At 40.6% G+C, this 21899-nt stretch overlaps 1 protein-coding gene across 6 annotated transcripts in view; it reads left to right on the top strand.

The window, feature by feature from the left end:
- The window catches only part of LOC124135080 (putative ankyrin repeat protein RF_0381), a 41088-nt gene extending 22561 nt beyond the window's left edge, over window positions 1-18527 (top strand). For 3 of the 6 annotated variants that reach the window (XM_048389457.1, XM_048389449.1, XM_048389453.1), the window contains exons 2-17: window positions 208-338; window positions 1433-1455; window positions 2530-2578; window positions 3665-3699; window positions 4255-4303; window positions 4814-4848; window positions 5647-5692; window positions 8131-8171; window positions 9247-9295; window positions 10325-10362; window positions 12629-12677; window positions 13113-13147; window positions 14445-14493; window positions 15619-15653; window positions 15979-16027; window positions 16907-18527. In XM_048389457.1, the coding sequence (XP_048245414.1) occupies window positions 263-338; window positions 1433-1455; window positions 2530-2578; window positions 3665-3699; window positions 4255-4303; window positions 4814-4848; window positions 5647-5692; window positions 8131-8171; window positions 9247-9295; window positions 10325-10362; window positions 12629-12677; window positions 13113-13147; window positions 14445-14493; window positions 15619-15653; window positions 15979-16027; window positions 16907-18153 (1905 nt within the window). In that variant the 5' untranslated portion in view covers window positions 208-262 and the 3' untranslated portion in view covers window positions 18154-18527. The remainder of the gene's footprint in view (window positions 1-207; window positions 339-1432; window positions 1456-2529; window positions 2579-3664; window positions 3700-4254; window positions 4304-4813; window positions 4849-5646; window positions 5693-8130; window positions 8172-9246; window positions 9296-10324; window positions 10363-12628; window positions 12678-13112; window positions 13148-14444; window positions 14494-15618; window positions 15654-15978; window positions 16028-16906) is intronic. The other 3 variants (XM_048389468.1, XM_048389462.1, XM_048389458.1) reach the window with 1 other exon arrangement.
- Window positions 18528-21899: the final 3372 nt, after the last annotated feature.

The following is a 21899-nucleotide window of genomic DNA, read 5'->3' on the forward strand; positions in this document are numbered from 1 at the left end:
GTGAAATTAATTGAAATGTTGGTTCAAGATAAATAACAAACAACTCTCCACTCCTGACAAATTTGAAGCGTTTAAGCAATAGAATTCCGCCACAAATGTTTTTAATCATGGGTTCCGTTTGTAGGACCGTCCTTGACTCATGGTGTGATCTTGCTGCAATGCCCGATGTCAATTTGTACCCCTATGCTAAGATTTCTGTCATTTCAGTGTGAGCACAAGGTTTCCTGAAACTCCATCCATCCCCAGAAGCGACAACACCGCCATGTCTGAGGACAGGTCTCATCCTGATGTCAGCCACGACTCTCCAGCTTGTGTTGATCCTGATTCTGGTCAGGGAGGTAGGTTATCGTGTGGTATCTGCCATTTCGCATTTTCCCGTTCCCCTGCGAAGGCAAAGACTCTATGATGTGAGTGAAGCTAAGACGCTTTGCGAAGTGGGGAATATGCCATGGCACGAAGGCGCAATGTGACACAACATCCCATCCTCGCGTCCTCCTGTCATCGCGTCATCACATCGCACCTTCTCGTCTTCTCGTCTTAACCCGTGAACATCCGGGGTAGAATAGGTCTTCAGCAACCCATGCTTGCCGTAAAAGGCGACTATGCCTGTCGTAAGAGGCGACTAACGGGATAGGGTGGTCAGGCTGCTGACTTGGTTGATGCATGTCATCGTATCCCAACTACGAGGATCGATGCTCATGATATTAATCACTGGATCGTCTGGTCCAGACTCGATTACTTACCGACCACCGTCATATAGCTGGAATATTGCTGAGTGCGGCGTTAAACAACAAACCAACAAACTAAAACCTTCTCGTCTCCGCCTTCGCAAATGAACGTGAAGATGTGAAATGGCAGAAATAAGCCACCATACCATTGTAAGGATTTTGATGGAATGGGCATAGACGAGTTCCGAACTATGGCTTCGGGAGCTATGAGACAATAGTAATCAAGAATTCCAGCAGAAGGGGCGCTAACGTATACACATCAATCTATCTGCACACAATTACTTCATAGATTTTGCTGAATCTTGTTGCACAATACAGCTGTCACTTAAGTACTAGCTGGATTGGACACCGGGGTAGAATAGGACACAACATCCCATCCTCGCGTCCTCCTTTCATCGCGTCATCACCTTCTCGTCTTCTCGTCTGTACCCGTGAAGATCCGGGTTAGAATAGGTCTTCAGCAACCAATTCTTGTCGAAAGAGGCGACTAACGGTGGTCAGACTCGCTGACTTGGTTGATGCAAGTCATCGTATCCCAATTGCGCGGATCGATGCGTACGATGTCAATCACTGGTCCAGACTCGATTATATACAGACCGCCATCATATAGCTGGAATATTGCTGAGTGAGGCGTTAAGAAACAAATAAATAAACAAACAAACAAAACCAGCTGGATTGATACACCTGCACTTTTACTTTTACAGCTGAAGGGGAGAAGACATCAGAGGTAGGTAATGATAAAAGTCCTTTGGTGCTGACGGCAGTTGTCCCCTCGGATCTTGACGTTTTTGTCTTCATGTTTTTTGTTTTACGCCGCACTCAGCAATATTTCAGCTATACCGTTGCTACTAGTAAACAAATCAGGTCTCGACCAGACAAACCAATGGTTGATATCATGAACATCTCCTCACGTCTTCGGTTTATGATAGATCGTCATCAACCACGTCATCGAACCTGGCTACCTGATTCATTGTGACGTAAATCACTGGGTCAGTTGAGTGACCGTTTGCTCGACTAAGAAGTGGGTTCGATTCCTAACAAAAGTGCAAGGTGTGAAGTCTATTTTTGTTTTCCCCGGCGTAATCCATCTTCCCGAGGCAAGTGAGTTAACTGACTATAAAAGTCCAGTTTCCACCCTTGCCGAACTAGGCTGGTATTATGGAGTTACATTTTGGCTGGGCTAACGAGTCTATGTATAGCCCAATCAAAATCGCGCACCGAAATCGAAATCCAGTTTGTAAAATGTCGTGCAGATTTTAACTCGTTGCCAACAGATATTTTCCAAGTCTTTTCATGTTTTTAATCAAGGTGCTCACGTGATTTGATGAACTTCGCTATGTAAGACCCGTTTTATCACAATATAGATCTTGATTATCGATCAGATCGTTTTGACTGGGCGGCACCATTTTGTTTGAAATAATGCAAGTGAGACGAGAGGTGGAATCTGATTGGTCAATAGGAAAGGCTTTGAAGGGACATAACTCGTAATAACCACTGGTAGCGCTACGGTCGAGCCCAGGAATTCCAGCCTAGTTCGGCAAGGGTGGAAACTGGACTTTTATAGTCAGTTAACTCCCTTGCCTCCGGAAAATGGGCGTAATCTGGCTTAGATAATGCTGGACCCGGTGGAGAGTCAGTCTGGCTCCCTAAAATGTGCCTTGTTGCATTGCATCGTGAATTATACCGAAGTTGTACTCACTTGCCAATACCCACCGTGACCTGCTGGGTGTTTTAAAGTTACACTGTCATCCGCAAAATTTCCTTTTATTATGAAATAAACTTCTTTTTTCTGTTTGTGCAGGTCAAAATGCCAAGGGATGGTGTAGCAAAACGTGAACGCAAATTAACAGGTAAGTATTTTTTAGAAGGTTAATAAGGAAAACGTGTAAAGAAACGTCAACGTCAATGTATAATCAGTTTCGATTTTCTGCCGAAACAGATTTCACATGGCGTAAAGGATAAAATAGTCATGAACATTACAGTAAACTACGGTTATAACGAACTCAAAGGGATACTAATTTTAGTTCGTTATAACCGTAATTCGTTATAAGCATATATACAGCATAACTACAGCAAATAGTCGGGACTAAAAAGTTAGTTCGTTATATCCGTCAGTTCGTTATAAGCGTGTTCGTTATAACCGTAGTTTACTGTATATGAATGGATCACTGAAAATCATTGATGACACCAGCTATTCGTGAACAGGTAAGCATGTCCTGCACTATCGATAGCACCCGCCTCACAATTCTTATAAAAACGTTTGCCAATGGGTTTTTTTGTTGCTTAAAGTCATTGGTAAAGTTTCTTTGTTGTAAAGTTTTTAATACAAGTTAACGAGTTTTCAACCTGCATTTCCAATAACGTCTTAGCTGGTGTGTGTGGAATTCATGCAAACCTAACATATTTTATTATGTCTCAAAGTGAGATTGACCAACCAGAGAGCAGAACTACTGACCCCACATGAGCCCGTATACCGTCATAACAAATCCAAGATAGTTGATACTGACCTAATATGAGACCGCATACCGTCAGTAACAGCCATCTTGGATTTTCCAACACCCACCTCACATATTTCACCTGGAAATTCTGGTACCGAAATTCGTTATTTGACACTGTTTTGTGTTTTACTATCATTAACTGTGATGTGCAAGGACATTAATTATCTGTTTTTTTGGATCCCGTTCGTGACTTTATTGATAAAGATTATAGTTTATATTTTCAACAAGGTTTGGCCTCTAATGTTTGAAGAGTAGTCTCCCTTTGACCCTGAACGTCAACGTACGGTTGTAAGTGTCAAGTTTTCATTCTGACATGACACGTGCAATATGGATACCAGAGAGTAAATTTTTCGGCATAATATTTTTCTGCTTACCTAATATGACACCGCATACGGTAACTTAAGACACCATAACTAATAATATACATGTACATTTCAGATGGCGCCGAAGATGAACAAACTGTGGAAATGAAGGTACAAAAAAACGACCATACTATTTCCGTCTTTCCAGAGTCCATTGTACGGCTCTGTCTATATCATATAAAGCACGTGTTTATGAATCACTATCAAATCACGATGATGCAGGTGTTCGCTAAAAGCAGTACATGAACAAGGCGTTTAGGGGCTGACCTTTCTATATTTGAGGGAAGGGTGGGATGGACAACTTACAATTTGTTCTCAAAACGCCAGAAAAAATAAGCTTGATTCGGGTTTTGCACACACAAACAAATGCTCGCTGGACATGTTGGATTTTCTGAAAAATAATGTTTTGAAAATATAGTTTTAAACATCAACACAAGAGATTAACCAGTCTTGATTATCCACCGAAACCGATAGTTTGACACCTCATTCTGACGAAAATGTGTGTCTTGAAGAACTGAAAAGGCTTCTGTCTTTCTCCAGAAAATATTAAATGGTGAGTCCCTTAGAACTCGTGTTAAAGATGTAAACATGTTTTGCATATTACGCTTTGCAGACCATAGTAATTATCACAATAATTAATTAATTTCCTTCATTTCTTCATCTCAGCTGAAGCATTTGGAACATGACTTCGTGAGAACCAGCAACGCCATAACAGGTATTTATACAGTTACTGAGTATAGACTGAAGACGCAATGAGAGACCGGTTGAACAGTATTCCAGTCACATCGTGGAGGGTCAGCTTATTGTGGGGATTAAAGTGACGTTGGCCGTTGGGGTATGACCCGTGAAGATTGGTCTTCAACAACCCATTATTGTCTAAAGAGGCGACTAACGGGATCGGGTGGTCAGACTCGCTGACTTGGTTGATGCAAGTCATCGTATCCCAATTGCGTTGATCGATGCGTATGATGTCAAACACTGGATTGTCTGGTACAGATTTGAATATTTACAGACCGCCGTCATATTGCTGAGTGCGGCGTTAAACAACAAACACTTTGTATGGTATACATATAGAAATATGTGAGATTCTTATCACACGCCAATATAATACACCCATTTAAATACAGGTACATAAAGTTTGTGTTTTGATTGAAATATATAATCATGACTGTGATCATTTTGAAATTTCTAATAACTTTCATCATGTATATTGTTTCAATTCCAGATGATATCGTGAAATATCGAGGATTAGAGTTAGAGGTATGAAATACATATTAGCGATTTTCGCATCCAATAGAATGTTACAATATAAATATAATAAGAGGGTCATTTGGAAATGCGGTATGAACCAGAGCCGAAAGGAATATCATCAGTGTACCATTAATGAACGACAACAAGAGTGGATTTATATGACATCATATAGCAATATAACATTGGTTGTTTTAGAGTTTTTCATATTGAGGAATATGCTTGTAAGAGGCGACTAACGGGATCGGGTGGTCAGGCTCGCTGACTTGGTTTAATGCATATCATCGTATCCCAATTGCGTGGATCGATGCTCTTGATGTCAATCACTGGATTGTGTGATCCAGTCTCGATTATTTACAGACCATATAGTCATATAGCTGGAATATTGCTGAGTGTGGCGTTAAACAACAAACAAATAAACAAACAAACAATCAAACAAACAAAACATATTGAGGAAGGGTTCCAAACATGAGACGGCCTCCGGGGTCGAGTGGATACAGCGTCTGCCCTGAGAACGGAAGGTCTGTGGTTCGATACACTCTGTCCTTCAATAATTGTTGTTACCCTGCCTGTTGCTCGGCATAAAGGGAATAAACGAGGACTGGTCTGCTCGGAATCTGAGTATAGTGTGTCTCAGTTGGGCATCCACACACACACGCACGCTATATTAATTGAACGTGGCGTTAAACGCTTTTTCTCCCAACCATGGCGAGTATCGATAACATTTGTCTTGTATAAACACCAAAAAAAAACAGTGATTTCCTACTGTCAAACATAATTATTGAATCTGTGTTATTTTTTCGATTACAGGTAGAAGACTTGACGGTTGAACAAAAAAAGCGAGCGGAAAACCCTGGTATGCAGAAAACTACTAAATTAGTCTAGTAACCTCGGGGTATTCGGGTTAGAATCCCCAGCAACCATGTCGTACGAGAGACTTAATAGATCTGATGATCAGGCTCGGTAGCGTAGTGGGTTGATAGTGTGTCAACGTAACAACAGCGTGGATTGTTCATAATTGCAATCACAAGTTTGCTGGTCACGACTCGATTATATACAGCTGTCGCGGCGTTAAATATCAACCGAAAATGTTATTCTTCCCCGCCCTGAAGGCGGGGAAGTATACTGGAACCGTTAATTTTATACTACTATACGTAGAGACATTAAAACACAAATAGAGTTCCGACCAAACAATGATTTGTTGCACACCAGGACCGGGGAGGTGGGGTAGCCTAGTTGCGTTCGCTCGTCACGCTGAAGGCCCGGGTTCGATTCCATACATGGGTACAATGTGTGAAGCCCTTTTCTGGTGTCCCCCGTCGTGATGTTGCATGGAATATTGCTAAAAGCGGCGTAAAACCATACACACTCACTCACTCACTCACTCACTCACTCATCACTCACTCACTCATCACTCACTCACTCACTCACTCACTCACTCACTCACTCACTCACTCACTCACTCACTTACTTACTCTCACTCACTCACTCACTCACTCACTCCAGAACCAGACCACAGAACACCATTTTAGGAGCAGAACATGATGCTATTGTCATGGAACGGGGTGTCACGAACGTCATTGATAACTCAATAACGTATGTCGTTCAATGACAGCTGCGTGGATCCAATAACGTAATTAAAGTGCAACATATTTCGATCGTGACATAATTTCGTCACATCTGGACGTGAAGGATCAGAAACGCGTCTTTTAGCTTTGTAACGAGCAAGTATAGCAATGGCCGAGGTAGGGTAAAGCTCTTTTAAAATAACAGTCGCTATACGTTAGCATACGTGATGTTGGAACAGAGATGAGTCAAAGATTACACCAAGGTTTCAGGTACTCGAGCTTGGAGCAACAATGTAGTTGCCAAACTTAAACTGTGTCAGTTACCACTTGGTCAGGAAACGTTTTAGACCGATCATCAAGAGCTCTGTTTTATCGTCATTAAGTTTTATGTTATGTGAGACCATGATTCGTATACAGATGAACGTACAAAACATGGCTGCTATATATGGTTGCGTTTTTTTAAATTCTATGATGCCGCACCTCTGCAGATGACCCTTAACGATAACAGCATAAATACTTATGATTTTCATCTTCTGGGAGTAAAACTTTGCGATTTGGACATTTAAAACTAACCTTTTTATGTTTCCAAGTACATGTGCGTGAAAAGACAGAAGATACAATTCAACATTGGTAATGTTTTACAAAATGCATAATCATTTCTCCACGGAATATCTTTGTCGGCTTATTTCTAATATAGTTTCGGAAAGCACAAACTATTACTTAAGAGATAAAACTAAACTTCAAACAGTGAAGTGTAAAACAAAAGTTTATGCAGATTCATTTAAACCGGCTAAAAGACAACTTTGGAATAGGTTACCAGAAAATCTAACGGGGACAGAGACCCGTTACACAATTTAAGAATTTACTTCACGTAAGGGGAGATAATGGTATACACTGGGATTTAAATTATGGAAACAGATTATGTCAAATTATTCACAGTCTCCTCAGGCTTGTCTACAGCGATCTTAACGCACATCAGTATGATAGATATATTTTGGATACTAAAACATGTTCCTGTGGATATCATACCGAATATGCTTTACACTTCTTGTTTGTGTGTACAAATTACTACGTTCTTCGAAATGAAATGTATTTTTACCAACATGGTTACTGTTTACAAACAGTGCTATGCGGAAATTCGCATTTGAGTAAGGAAGGGCAAATCCAAACATTAGATTCTATTCAAAACTTCATGTTAAAAACTGACAGATTTTCAGTTACGTAAATGAATTGTTTCATATTAACTGCAAATATATTTATTATATGTACACATCTAGCTTGGCATGTACAATTCATTTGTTACATCTTACCTTCGCTGGTGTATTTATTGTCTTATGTGTAATGGAGCGGTATTAACATAAGCGCTTCGCTAGTTAAAAAATCCTTTTTCACATTTTTGTGAAAATAAATATGTTCAAAACTTCAAATCACATGTGCGTGAAATACACGTCCAGATGAACAGGTAGTGTAGTTGTAAGATTGAAGTGTTATCCCATAGGTAGGTAGTAGGCATCGTTTATATGTCATGACACTGAACAAGTGTCAATGTTTTTGAGCTTGCATTGACAGAAGCCGTTATCGCTTCCAAACACGTGTCGCATCTATTTTCACATCAGGGAATGTGATAAATCCTTCATGTGTACCCAATATCTGCCGATTGGGGAGGATAACAGTACGATATGCCATGCCATTGTCTCCTTTTGCCGAATGTGTTTCTCTTGTCCAGACAAACCTCCACACGAAGACATGCCGGATTTACTGGAGAAGGTAATAGTACATTTCAGTAGCAATACATTGAGGTCTTCGGTGCACTGTGTGGTGATTATGAGGTGGTGAGGTGAGGTGAAATGGGGTTTAACGTCGCATCCAAGATTATTGCACTTATATAGCGACGTACATGTACGTGTGTGTGTTTGTGTGGCTGCTTGTACTAGTCCGGACGCAGTTTAACATGAATACCCCACTCAGACACAGTATACTGACTCCAAGCCGACCAGTCCTTGTTTTAACCCCTTAATGCCGAGCGCCAGACAGGGTAACAACAAGTACCATCTTTTAACGTCTTTTGGTATGACGCGGCCGGGGATCGAACCCCGGACCTACCGCCCTCTGGGTGGACGCTCTACCACTAGACCACGGAGGCAGTCTGGTGATTATGAAGTCTAGCATAAACGTTTATTCCCCTAATGGTGAAGATAATACGAGTTATACGAGTTATACACGACGTCCAAGTGTTTCCGCGACCGTCAGTATTAGCGTGATGTGTAATGATGTCAGAAGTGTAATGACGTTTCATAAAAGTGTTGACAATGCGATATAATATATAACGTCAAAGCCAGAGGACTTTGCTCTGAAACAGACTCCGGTCGTAAACTCAGTAAAGTAGTGAGTGAGTGAGTTGGGTTTAACGCCGCTTTGAACGGTATTCCAGTTATATCACGGTATGCGCCGCAATTCGCTGTGCAGAGTTGCGTCCCTTGGGCACGCCACAAACCTGTGATTGTGGCTTCGAATCCCGGTTCGCCCCGATTCTATTTCTAGGTTTGTCAGCACCATACCCGTGCTCGTGAGTTTCACCGAAGTGGTAAACGTCTGAGACCTGCATCACTTCGGGCTTTCCTCCCACATTAAGCTGACACGCCGTGATGTAACTGGAATACTATTAAAAACGGCGTTAAACCCAACTCACTCACTCATGTAAGATACCTGAGTTAATTCCACAGCTCCACGTTTTAAAGAAACAGTTTATATGAGAAGGATGTCACATGGTATCAGCTTCAGAACTGATTGTTTCATCATCATCAACTACCCTTTGTAAGTGCAGCTACACATATGTTTACAGATCCGGGTCCTGAAAGATGAATTGAAGGAACACAAAGCCGACCTGGAAAGTGAGTGTTCATTACGTAATTTCGTGCTTTTCCAGCCAATTAGTCAGACTTTTCATCGGAGATATTTCTATTTCCTTGCCCACAATGACATTCATACACACATCAGCAAATCACTCGTGATTTGATCTAGAACAGAACAACAAAATGAACAAAAACTAACGCTGACTAGGAACATAGAGCGATTAGGTTTGAAATCGCTTCTGGCTCCTCACAGATCTAAGTAGAAATTATTATCATTGAATACTCTCTTTTTTGTTTAAAATGAGCAAACATTATTGTGAAAAGAGATTGATATATTTGAGTCATTTTGTAATTAGTATTTACCACAGTATCAAGTGACCACATCAAATCTGATCTCCGGATATGTTAGTCCCTAACCATCGTCTTTGATAACTATGTACTTGACATTACGCCACCATGATGTTGCATACGGCCATAGATAATACTGTATGTTACTCATCTCCATATTTAAAAAAAAATTCATTTTGTTCGGAATACTACAGATACGATGTCTGTAGTATAAGACTAGTACATGTGTAAAAGAGTCTGTAGTCTAGTCTGTATTGTATTTCATGTTTAATCGAAGTGCAACTGTTTCGTTACTGGTGTTACTGACTGTAAAACACGCTCAAAGACGTACAGAATAGGATGTTAGTGTTCTTCATCAAGTGCCCTTGCGATAAAATACAGTGACGATTTTATTTTTAAACGGGAATCCATCGTTTACTTCCAGGTCGGTTGATATATAATGGTTGAATATAAATGCTTGTGTTGTTTCTTAAGTTTGGTTTAAACATATTTTTATTTAAACTGAAAATTGGGATCGGTAAACACCTATTTGAACACCTTTCTCTCCATAGAAATCAGGTAACAAAGATGGTCAGGGTGTTGACACAATATTTACACAAAAATACCTTGGTGGTCAGAAATCAAACATAGTTTTTAAGTTTTGAGCGAAACGATAATTTGGGATGGGTGGGAGATGGTCTAATTAATTATGTCTGCCTCAACTGTGTTCCTGTATTGTAGGACTTCGCACTGAAGACGTAGACGAGTTGCAGAAAGAGGTACGCAATACTTGCAGTCTGCTGTATCCATTCCTTATTCGGTTAAATAATTTCAAAATGGCATTGAGCTTGTTGGTCAGATCCAGAGAAAGAACGCAATCAGAGATTGGTTTGTTCCTGTCTTGAGAAGGTTGGAGATCAGGACATTCCTTTTCGTTGGGTTCCATCGGGTAACATTACGACGATCATTGAAAAACAATGGTCTTTGTTTCATTGAATGAACCATTGATGTGCAATGCACCATCGTATTTATGAAGGGAACAATAGTCTGATCTAAATACGTACTTAGGCTATGTAAGCTTATTTGAATTACAGACATGCAGATATATTTGTATAAAGGCCAATTGACCTACCTATTCTACACAATGCATTTCCATTATATATATATTTATTTAAGAGTTACCTAATTAATACTTTCTTTTGTTGAGAAATTATACATAAGAATTGTTGCAATATTTATCATGGTTTCATCGTTGACATAATTGACAGTCTTTCTAAACACAAACATAATTTCCCACCGACTTGCATAAAAACAACGTTGTACCTAACATGGCTTTAATCTCAAACTGCATGAGAATGTTTAGATAAGTGAGCATCCTCCACAATATTGGCAACACCCGTATGGACAAGTTGTCTGTCTATTTGAATTACGAGCTGATGTATCACTTTGATATAAACATTATAGTAGGGATTCCATAGTCAAATATATTTTACTGAAAGGGTTTGCAGTTGTTTCAGACTATTGTGTGGACATCTACTGATCAAGACTGTATTCCCATAATGGACATTATGATACCTCCTTTTGGAAGGGGACACGGGTGGCCAAGTCGTCTAAGGCGCCGCGATTCGCTGTGTAGAGTTACCTCCCTTGGGCTCCCAAGAAACCTATGATTGTGGGTTCGAATCCCGGTTCGTCCCGATTATGTTTCTAGGTTTGTCAGCACCATACACGTGCTCGTGGGTTTCACCGAAGTGGTAAACGTCTAAGACCTGCATCACTTCGGGCTTTCCGCCCACATTAAGCTGACACGCCGTGATATAACTGGACTACTGTTAAAAGCGGCGTTAAACCCAACTCACTCACTCACTCCTTTTTGAAGATACTGCTTATGATAATGGAATAGTTTTATCGCTTCTGCAAACTTTCCTCGGATTTTTCACTCACAACCAAGGGTATTACTGTATGATACATAACACTTAAATTCCGACTTAACAGAGCAGGCATTACGCACGTGTGTCCTTTCAGCTTTATAAAATCAACGAGTCCTTGTCAAATAAGGAAAACATACGATTTACACGTTGATGGATTTGACTTCACCCAGGCTCGATGACTAAATAATGGTTACAAGATCCACAAATAACCATTACTGATGCGGTAGATCAAGAATTACGGCTGCTGTGCACGAACGATAGATACATCACAAACATTATCCTTTTGAATCACTCCTACTAATCGTGACAGAAATCTCGTCACTGCCCTGATAGTCACACGCTGTGACATCTTGAACACTGGGACACACAACGTCTGTCATTCTGAAAAATGTTTGCTTCTTTTGTGAATAGAAAATGCATTGAGAATGAGAAAGTACGGTGACCCATAAGGGACATGGAGTCTGTTTTTCAATATTTTGATGTTTCACTTACTTTTATCGTAACCTTTAGCAAATAAACACAATTTTTCAAACAAATATCTTATAAATCATGTATAAAAACAACCAAAACATGGAAAATGTACTTTCAAATAGCTATTGAGTCGCTGAAATGTGAAGCGAAAATATCAAAAACTAAAATGGAAATGTCAAAAACCAAAACGACAATGTCAAAAACAAAAGCGAAAATTTCAAAAACTAAAATGAAACCACAGAAAACTATTTCCACCGCGGTGGAAATATTATCACCGAGCAGGAAATAGTTTTCACCGCGGGGGAAATATTATCACCGAGCAGGAAATAGTTTTCACCGCGGGGGAAATAGTTTTCTGTGGTTTCATTTTAGTTTTTGACATTTTCGTTTCACTTTTCAGCGATTCAATATCTTCTTTACACATGATTTATCACATATTTAAGACAAATCGTGTTAATTTGCAAAAAGGTTAGTAATACGATAAAAGTAAGTGAAATATCAAAATATGGAAAAACAGACTCCATGTCCCTTATGGGCCACCGTATTAAACTAAGAAAGAGAATGTAGTGATATTTGACAGATAATCCCCAGCTCATTGACGTTTGATCTATGCATTGACTGTCTGACAATCTGTTTGTAACAGATACAAAACCTGAAGGATGAACTGGAAGCGCAGACACAGGAAACTCAAGGTACGTTAACAGGGAGTTGTGTACAAGAAAGTTTGTCATAGAAGAAAAATTAAACATTGCAACGAAACGAGAATTTGCATTGTATCATTTCTAGCGCGCTGGTTTCTACAAATATTGTATTGCACAGAACACATTTCATGTCAGTTGAAACGAAATTTTCCTGGTATCATCATCGATCAAAGTCGTGATTGCCTTCACATTCTGTAGGAACTGTGTACTGTAGTTAGAGCGTGAGATGCATTCACATTCTGTAGAAACTCTGTACTGTGTCAAGGGCGTCAAATACATTCTCATTCTGTAGGAACTGTTTACTGTAGAATGAGCATGACTGAAAGTATACAGTTTAGACGCGACCTGTCTGTGTGTTTTTTGTTCTTGCGACATACATTTTAGCGTGAATAACAATAATTCAGTCATGCGTTTAATTATCTGCAGATACAGAAGAATACAAGGCCGAGGCAAACCAAAAGGTACAAGTGTCCTTGTCCTACATGTTCATTTAAGTGTGTCTGTGTGGTATTGCTAATGGAGGGCTCCACGCTACAGACACCAACAACACAAACAAGAGTGAACACAATAACAGTCATCACAACAGTAATCAAAACAACAATAAACAAAACAACGGTGAACACAACAACAGTAAACACCACAACAGTAAACACAACAACAGTGAACACCACAACAGTAAACACCACAACAGTAAACACAACAACGGTGAACACAACAACAGTAAACACCACAACAGTGAACACCACAACAGTAAACACAACAACGGTGAACACAACAACAGTAAACACCACAACAGTAAACACAACAACAGTGAACACCACAACAATAAACACAACCATAATAAACACAATAGTATGAACAGAACAGTGAACACAACAACAGTAACCACAACAAAAGTGAACACAACAACAGTAAACACCACAACAGTAAACACAACAACAGTGAACACCACAACAATAAACACAACCATAATAAACACAATAGTATGAACAGAACAGTGAACACAACAGTAAACACAACAAAAGTGAACACAACAACAGTAAACACAACAACAGTGAACACCACAACAGTAAACACAACCAGAATAAACACAATAGTGTGAACAGAACAGTGAACACAACAACAGTGAACACAACAACAGTAAACACAAAATAGTGAACAAAACAACAATCAACAAAACAGCAATAAACACAACAACAGTAAACACAACAACAATAAATACAATTCAGTGAACACAACAACGGTAAACGCAAGAACAGTAAAAACAACAACAGTGAACACGATCACAGTGAACACGACCACAGTAACACAACAGTGAACACAACTATAGTAAACGCAACAACAGTAAACACAGCAACAATGAACACAACAATAGTGAATACAAAAACAGTGAACACAACAACAGTAAACACAACAATAAACACAAGAACAGCGAACACAAAGGTTAACACAACAACAGTAAACACAACCAGAATAAAAACAATAACTGAACACAACAGTGAACACAACAACAGTAAATACAACAACATAAACACAGCAACAGTGAACACAACAATAGGGAACACAACAACAGTGAACACAACAATAAACACACCAACAGTAAAAACAAGAACAGTGAACACAACAATCAACACAACAGTGAACACAACAACAATAAACACAACAACAGTGAACACAACAACAGTGAACAATGGTGTTTTAAACTTTGTTAAATTGTCTTCAAACTACTTCTTAAGAATGTGTCTTGTTGTATTTCAGATCCAGACGATGAAAGGGCGTTTCGAACAGCTGAACAAGGATGCTGATCGTACGCACAGGAATCTTTGTTGCTATTTCTATAATCATGTTTATTGCTGACCACTTCTTCTTGCTGCTTATGTCGGTTGCATGGACACTAAATCTGATGGGTTCATTGACGAGCAAAATAAGTATTTTGGCTTTATAGTGAAGTAATAGTCGATGTTTTTAGTTATCGGTAAAGAACATTTTTCACACAGACTGGGATTCAAGGAGCTGTTGTTACACATACTCTAAGCATATTCATAATTCTGTGTATGCTTCCTGTACTGCCATGATTGTGGGTTCGAATCCCGGTTCGCCCCGATTATGTTTCTAGGTTTGTCAGCACCATACCCGTGCTCGTGGATTTCACCGAAGTGGTAAACGTCTGACACCTGCATCACTTCGGGCTTTCCTCCCACATTAAGCTGACACGCCGTGATATAACTGGAATACTGTTGAAAGCGGCGTTAAACCCATCTCACTCACTCACTCACTCACTCCAGAACTGCCACAGAAAAAGGACAATCCAACCTTCCAACGCGGCAGAATAATGTTTTTATTTGTTGTTTAAGGCCGCACTCAGCAATATTCCAGCTATATGACGACTATCTGCAGATAATCGTGTCTGGACCAGACAATCCAGTGATTGATATCGATCTGGGATACGATGACATGCATCAACCAAGTCAGCGAGCCTGACCACCCAATCCCGTTAGTCGACTTTTACGACAAGCATGGGTTGTTGAAGACCAATTCTAACCCGGATCTTCATTGGTAGGCAGAATAACTGAATATGTGTTTAGCAATATATGTGACGATTATATCAGAAATAATATGAGAAAAAACGAAAAAGATAATGTTATGTCTTAAATAGGTTTTCTTATGTCGGGGAATCAGGGTTAGATTTAGCCCCCTTTGGTCGTTAGAGGTGACGAAATGGGTCGGTTAGAAGGCCCAGTGACTAGCTCGAGGACGTGTCATCGGACCCCACTAGCGTGGATCGTTGTTCACAATATCAATCACTGGATTCTCTGGTCCTGAAACTATTGTTTACAGAGAGCCATCATATAGCTGGAAATGTGGAGTGCGGCGTTAAACAATATTCTCAAACAAGAAGTATGCTCAGTTATTGGTCAAATTGTACTTGCAGTTGAACGGGAGAAACGCAATGCTGTTCACAAGAAGGTGAGGGTTCATATGAATTCACACATTCAAATACAATAGTCTTATTATATGTATTTGTCTGTAATGAGGAGTCAGTCAGATTGCCACTTTGATGGATTTAAAACTGGTAAACTATTAGTGTATTGTGCGTTGCCACCTACGTCCATACTCCTTAGCTTTCAATCACGTGTGTGAAATGGGTTTATTGTTGAGTGAAATGTAAGTGTCTGTCTTTCTCAAACTCTATTTCTTTTATTATTGCTTCGGGTCTGCATCCATTAAGTCGATATTTAATCGTGCATTATGTGTATGTTAGTATATTTTTAATTTGTAATTCCTATTGCAGATAACAGATTTACAAAGTAAACTTGGATTACGAGAAAAGCAAAAACCAGGTTGGTTAATTTACGACTGGTAATATGTGATGGAATTTATCTGGCAAAAACCTCTCGTTTTTGCTGCATGTCTGTTAAAAAATATATAGCATGGCAGCAAGAATCCATCTTAGCGCAACATTTATGTATCACCGCCAGACGAAAGTATAGGTTAAACATCCATTGTGCGATACGACAAGGAGCATCGATCACTGAGGATAGTAGCAATGCAGATGTAGTGGTAGACTGAAGCATGTTACGCGAACACCTGGTGTCATCACTTATTTTCAATGATCCATTCATATTTTCATCGCTATTTTGCCTTTTACGCCCAATGGAATCTGTTTCGGGGGATAATCGAGACTGGTTAGTCTCTGGCGTTGACGTTTTAAATGTCCCTAAAATGTTACTGACTGACTGACTGAGTATGGTTTTAGGCCGCGTTTAGCAATATCCCAGCAATATCACGGCGGGGGACACCAGAAATGGGCTTCACATCACACATTGTGGCCCAGGTCGGGAATCGAACCCGGGTCTTCGGCGTGACGAGCGAACGCTTTAACCACTAGGCTACCCGACCGCCCCCCCCCCCCCCCCCCCCCCCCCCCCTCCAAAATGTTAAACGCCTACCATGAACATAAGGCTGACACGTACTTCCAATTCAAGCAGGGTAGCCTAGTGGTTAAAGCGTTCGCTCGTCACGCTGAAGACCCGGGATCGATTCCCGATATGGGTACAATATGTGAAGCCCATTTCTGGTGTCCCCCGCCGTGATATTGCTGGAATATTGCTAAAAACGGCGTAAAACCATACTCATTCACTCCAACTCACGCAGATACTGTTTCCGTTTTACATTGTCTGTATGTTTTTAATTTAACATCTGAAGTTCATGTAATGCAGTTGATGGCTTCTGTGATGAGAGGATCATCCCTGACAAACCCGGCGAAACAGAAGGTTCTGAGACCGACATCCATACCGCATGTAAAGAAGGGGACCTAGATCGTGTAAAGCAGTTGATATGTGGCCCTGAAGACAAAGACAGTCTGAGCAAGGATGGAAAGTCCTTGTTAATGACTGCAGTTGAGTACGGACATAGAGATGAGTTTGACTTTCTTGTTAGCAAAGGATTCGATGTGTATCAGGCTGACAAGTCTGGTAACAACATCTTACATGTTGCCTGCATTGGTGGGGACGTGGACCTTGTGTCTTACATCATATCACTGGAGATCATTGACATAAATAGTCGTGGGCAGTTCGGGAGGACTCCTTTGATGGCTGCAGCAGAAAAGGGACATAAAATAGTCTGGGACGTCCTTGTGAGTCATGGAGCGGAAACCTCGCTGGTCGATAACGACGGTGACAACGTCCTTCACGCAGCCTGCCTTGGAGGTCATGTGCAGATGGTGGAGTACCTCGTGGCCCAGAACATCGTTGACATCAATAGTAGAGGAGACAATGGTAGAACCCCCCTTATGTCAGCAGCAGGGATGGGCCATCGAGGTGTGTTTTACTACCTTCTCAGCAAAGGAGCAGATGTGTCACTTCTATGTCAGAGCAAGAACAATATACTTCACGTGGCCTGTTTTGGGGGTGACAAGGCCATGGTGCAAAACATTCTCTCAAATAACTTTGTTGACATCAACAGTAAAGGAGAATACGGCAGGACACCATTGCTGGCCGCAGCTGGAAAGGGACACAGAGGCGTTCTGGACCTTATTCTGCAAAGAGGATGCCATGCGACATTAGCGGATTACAACGGCCATAACATCCTTCACGTTGCCTGTCTTGGGGGTGACGTGGAGATGGTGAAGCATGTGCTGTCAAAGAATATCGTTGACAGCAACAGCCGGGATAGTTGCGGCCGGTCTCCAGTCATGCTAGCAGCAGTGAGCGGACACAGAGACGTGGTTGGTGTTCTGCTGGAACAAGGAGGTGATATATCGCTGGTAGACGACAGCGGTAACAACATCCTGCACTCTGCCTGTTTGAGTAACGACGTGGACATGGTGACGTATCTCCTCTCTCTGCAGAAAGTTGACATCAACGCCAGGAATGCTAGTGGGTCGACGCCAGCAATGCTAGCAAAGGAAAAGGGGTATATGTCTCTGTTTGATTCCCTTGTGTCCAAGGAACACTCATCAGAGTAGCTATGTTGACGAAGATTGTTTGTGTAAGAGTTCCTGATTAGCTGAATCTGAACCTGAATCTACGTAACAAACACACATACATCTACCATTGTGCTAATTAATTTTGAATTGCTTGCGTCTAAACTCATTTAAAAAAAAATCATAACCCAATCACAACACTTTGCCTAATTACAAAACATGGCCTTTTCACCGTGAGTGCCTGTATTTAAATAATAATGAGCAAAATCACAGATTTGTGAAATATTCGATGCAAGTTGGTTGGTTGGTTAGTGTGTTGTTTTACGCCGCACTCAGCAATATTCCTGCTATATGACGATGGTCTGTAAATATTCGAGTCTGGACCAGACAATCGAGTGATTAATATCATGAGCATCGATCCATGCAATTGGTTGGTTGGTTGGTTGTTTAACGCCGCACTCAGCAATATCCCAGCTTTATGACGGCGGTCTGTAAATAATCGTGTCTGGACCAGACAATCCAGTTATTAATATTATGAGCATCAACCAAGTGAGCGAGCCTGACCACCCGATCCTGCTAGTCGCCTATTACGACAAGCATAGTCGCCTTTTAGGGCAAGCATAGGTTGCTGAAGACCTATTCTACCCCGGATCTTCACGGGTTTTGTTTTAAGGCAACACTATTATGCGTCCATTCAACAAAATGGAACATCAACATTAGTCGGCCATAGTAATCGTAGTGCAATGTGTATGATTCAATTTTCGAATTTGTGATAGTTTTCTAACATTTATTTAACACCACTCGCACCTGTTAATATACCTCACTGCGCACTAATGTTCCCTCCTAAACCACTGAGAGGTCAGCGGCAGATTGTGAATATCTTTCATGCTAATTTTTGTGCTTACATCTGCCATCGTTGCAAATGTATCGTTGTTTTATTAGGTAGAGAAAAAAGTATTCATTAACCATTTACCAAAAACATCAGCTATTAAGTTTATAATGTATTTATGCATCATTTCATGAACAATGTGCTTATATATTCATGAAATATATGTTCTTGTTACATGTTTTCATTCGGAAAATAAAATAAGCGTGTTTGCAAGTTTTGTTTGTTTGTTTGTTGTCTAACGCCGCTCTCAGCAATATTCCAGATATATGACGGCGGTCTGTAAATAATCGAGAGTTGACCTGACAATCCAGTGATTGACATCATGAGAATCGATTCACGCAAATGGGATACGATGACATGCATCAACCAAGGCAGCGAGCCTGACCACCCGATCTCTTTAGCCGATTTTATAGTGCTTAGCCCACTGGGGTACCATACCGCGGTTTAACATGATTACCCCACTCAGAGAGTACACTGACTCCCCTTAATGCCGAGCGCCAGCCAGGGTAACAACAAGTAACATCTTTTATACAGACGGACGCTCCGACTCCGGTCGGACTCTCTTCCACAAGTCCACGGAGGCGGTCGGCAACTCAAGTGGCTGCTTTGTACAATTTCTCAATTTATTCCGAAAGTTTGTTTGTACGTAAGTCAGGAAAAACTTTCGCCTTGGGTTTGGTTGGAAGAGCGAACACGAGGGTACGGTAGACGCTCGTGGGACGAAGGTTACTCGCGGTGTTTACATTTCCAAAGCACCAGTGATGTAATCGATATCCCTCACTCAAAAAGTTCAGCAGAATAAACCAGAACCTGTGCAGGATAGAGACCATGGCGAGAATATATTGAAACGGTCGTGAAACCATATCGAACGCCTTCACCACACGACACGGCGACTGAATTTCTGCTGTCTCTACAGGCCATCATGAACTCGCCTTACGTTAATGTGTGAGACTGCAATCACTAATTGATGTAATAATCCGGGCTATTTAAGAATTGACGTTCACTTTGTGTGATTTCTTGGAGGGCCAAACTGTAGGAACATCGGAGCCATGTATTAATGGTATGTATGCAGTATGAAGCTGTACATGAGTGTTTTCTATCATATGTAATACAAGATCGTACATAAGAAACTTTCATTCAAATAATCCCTTGTACTCATCATGACAAAGTGCCGTGTCTTGGGAGTTTCCTTTGTCGGTTACAAAAGATTTTTTATTACTGCGACAAAACCATTTCCTTTATAATCATGACAAATCTCTGTCAAAAGCCGAATCCATTGTACAAGTTCGACTATATCATAAGCATGTGTTTGTGAATCACTGTCACAAACACATGCAAAGGCAAGCGCGGGAACACATGGTATAACACAAAAGAGGGAATTGCATCGGACACCATTTTGGTCACTGAAGCATAAAATTAGGAACGGCCATCCATGTCACCATGGGAAAGCCTTATTGAGGTCTTGGGCAGGAAATCGTATGACTCTTTTAAATCTTCGTAGAAACAGCATCCTCCGTGATACCTCAAAAGTTGTGACATGTAGATCCCTTATTTGGATTTTGCCTTGTCAGCACCATACCCGTGCTGGTGGGTTTCACCTAAGCGGTAAACGTCTGAGACCTGCATCATTGATGTGGAAAGTATTATGACATTGTGCTCAGTGTTGTCATCAGCACTCTTTGACTGCCGATAAAATTTAATTTGTATTTATACACATTGCAATTGTCCACAACTGCATCTATTCTGTTACAAGTTTGTTTGGACCAGACAATCCAGTGATTGATATCATGAGCATTGATCTATGTAATTGGGATACGATGACATGTATCAACCAAGTCATCGAGCCTGAGCACCTGATCCCGTTAGTCGCCTCTTATGACAAGCAAATTCGTCGCTTACGGCCAGCATGGGTTGCTGAAGACCTCTTCTACACCGGATCTTCACGGGTTTTGTTACAAGGTTGAGAGAAGAAAAGAACAATGAGGAGGAACAACACCTACCATACACACATTGTAACAATGTATCACTAATGTCTGGCACCAATCTCATTAAAATCAGATCTTAGTTCTTGCTACCGCTAAACAAAGATCCGAGGACATCCTATTACGGGTCACGTCAGAACAACCTTTCGCGAACTTTGACCGACCAATGGAATGACCTACAAGAAGTCAACATTAACCAATCAGAAGGCAGCTTTACGGCACTCATTTCAAATTGCTTTACGGCACTCATTTCAAATTGGCGACTACGCTCCCAAACATATTTTGACAAATTCTCGATTACAAATTTGAAACCCGAACAAAAGAACATTCTGAAATGGCTAATACATAGTCAAGATTGTATGGATTCAGTCGTTAAGCCCGTAACTATCGTTCGGAATACCCCGTGTTAAAGTTTTCGAGGTTTCAATATTAGAAATCGCATTCCGACTGATCTGGTTCATGATCTGGTAAGCGACGCTCTGATTGGTCGGATGAAAGGTCGTTCTGACGTGACCCCTAATGGGATGTCCTGAGATCTTTGTTTAGCGGTAGCGAGAACTAAGATCTGATGTTAATGAGATTTGTCTGGCACCAAGGCACCATGGACAGTGGTGCATACACTAAAAGGGACAAAACTCGTTCCATACGGACTTTAACTTTTTATTAGTCAGTTTACAAAATGTTCGGACAAAAATTCAATCCAGGCTTTCGAAAAAAATAAAAATATTATTCATTTTCCATATTAGTACTGCTACTAATGAATGAAAAACAAACAAGTCTTCAACATTGCAAGATACCGAAAAAGTACTTCGTAATAGAATGAAGATGTTTATAAATACCTATTAATCAGCATTTGTTACAAACAAAGTAGAAAAAAATCTCATCTCAAAAATTTCAAAACCGAGTTGGCACAAACT

This window comes from Haliotis rufescens, unplaced genomic scaffold, assembly GCF_023055435.1.
Source record: "Haliotis rufescens isolate VD_foot unplaced genomic scaffold, xgHalRufe1.0.p SCAF_10, whole genome shotgun sequence".
Lineage (NCBI taxonomy): Eukaryota > Metazoa > Mollusca > Gastropoda > Lepetellida > Haliotidae > Haliotis > Haliotis rufescens.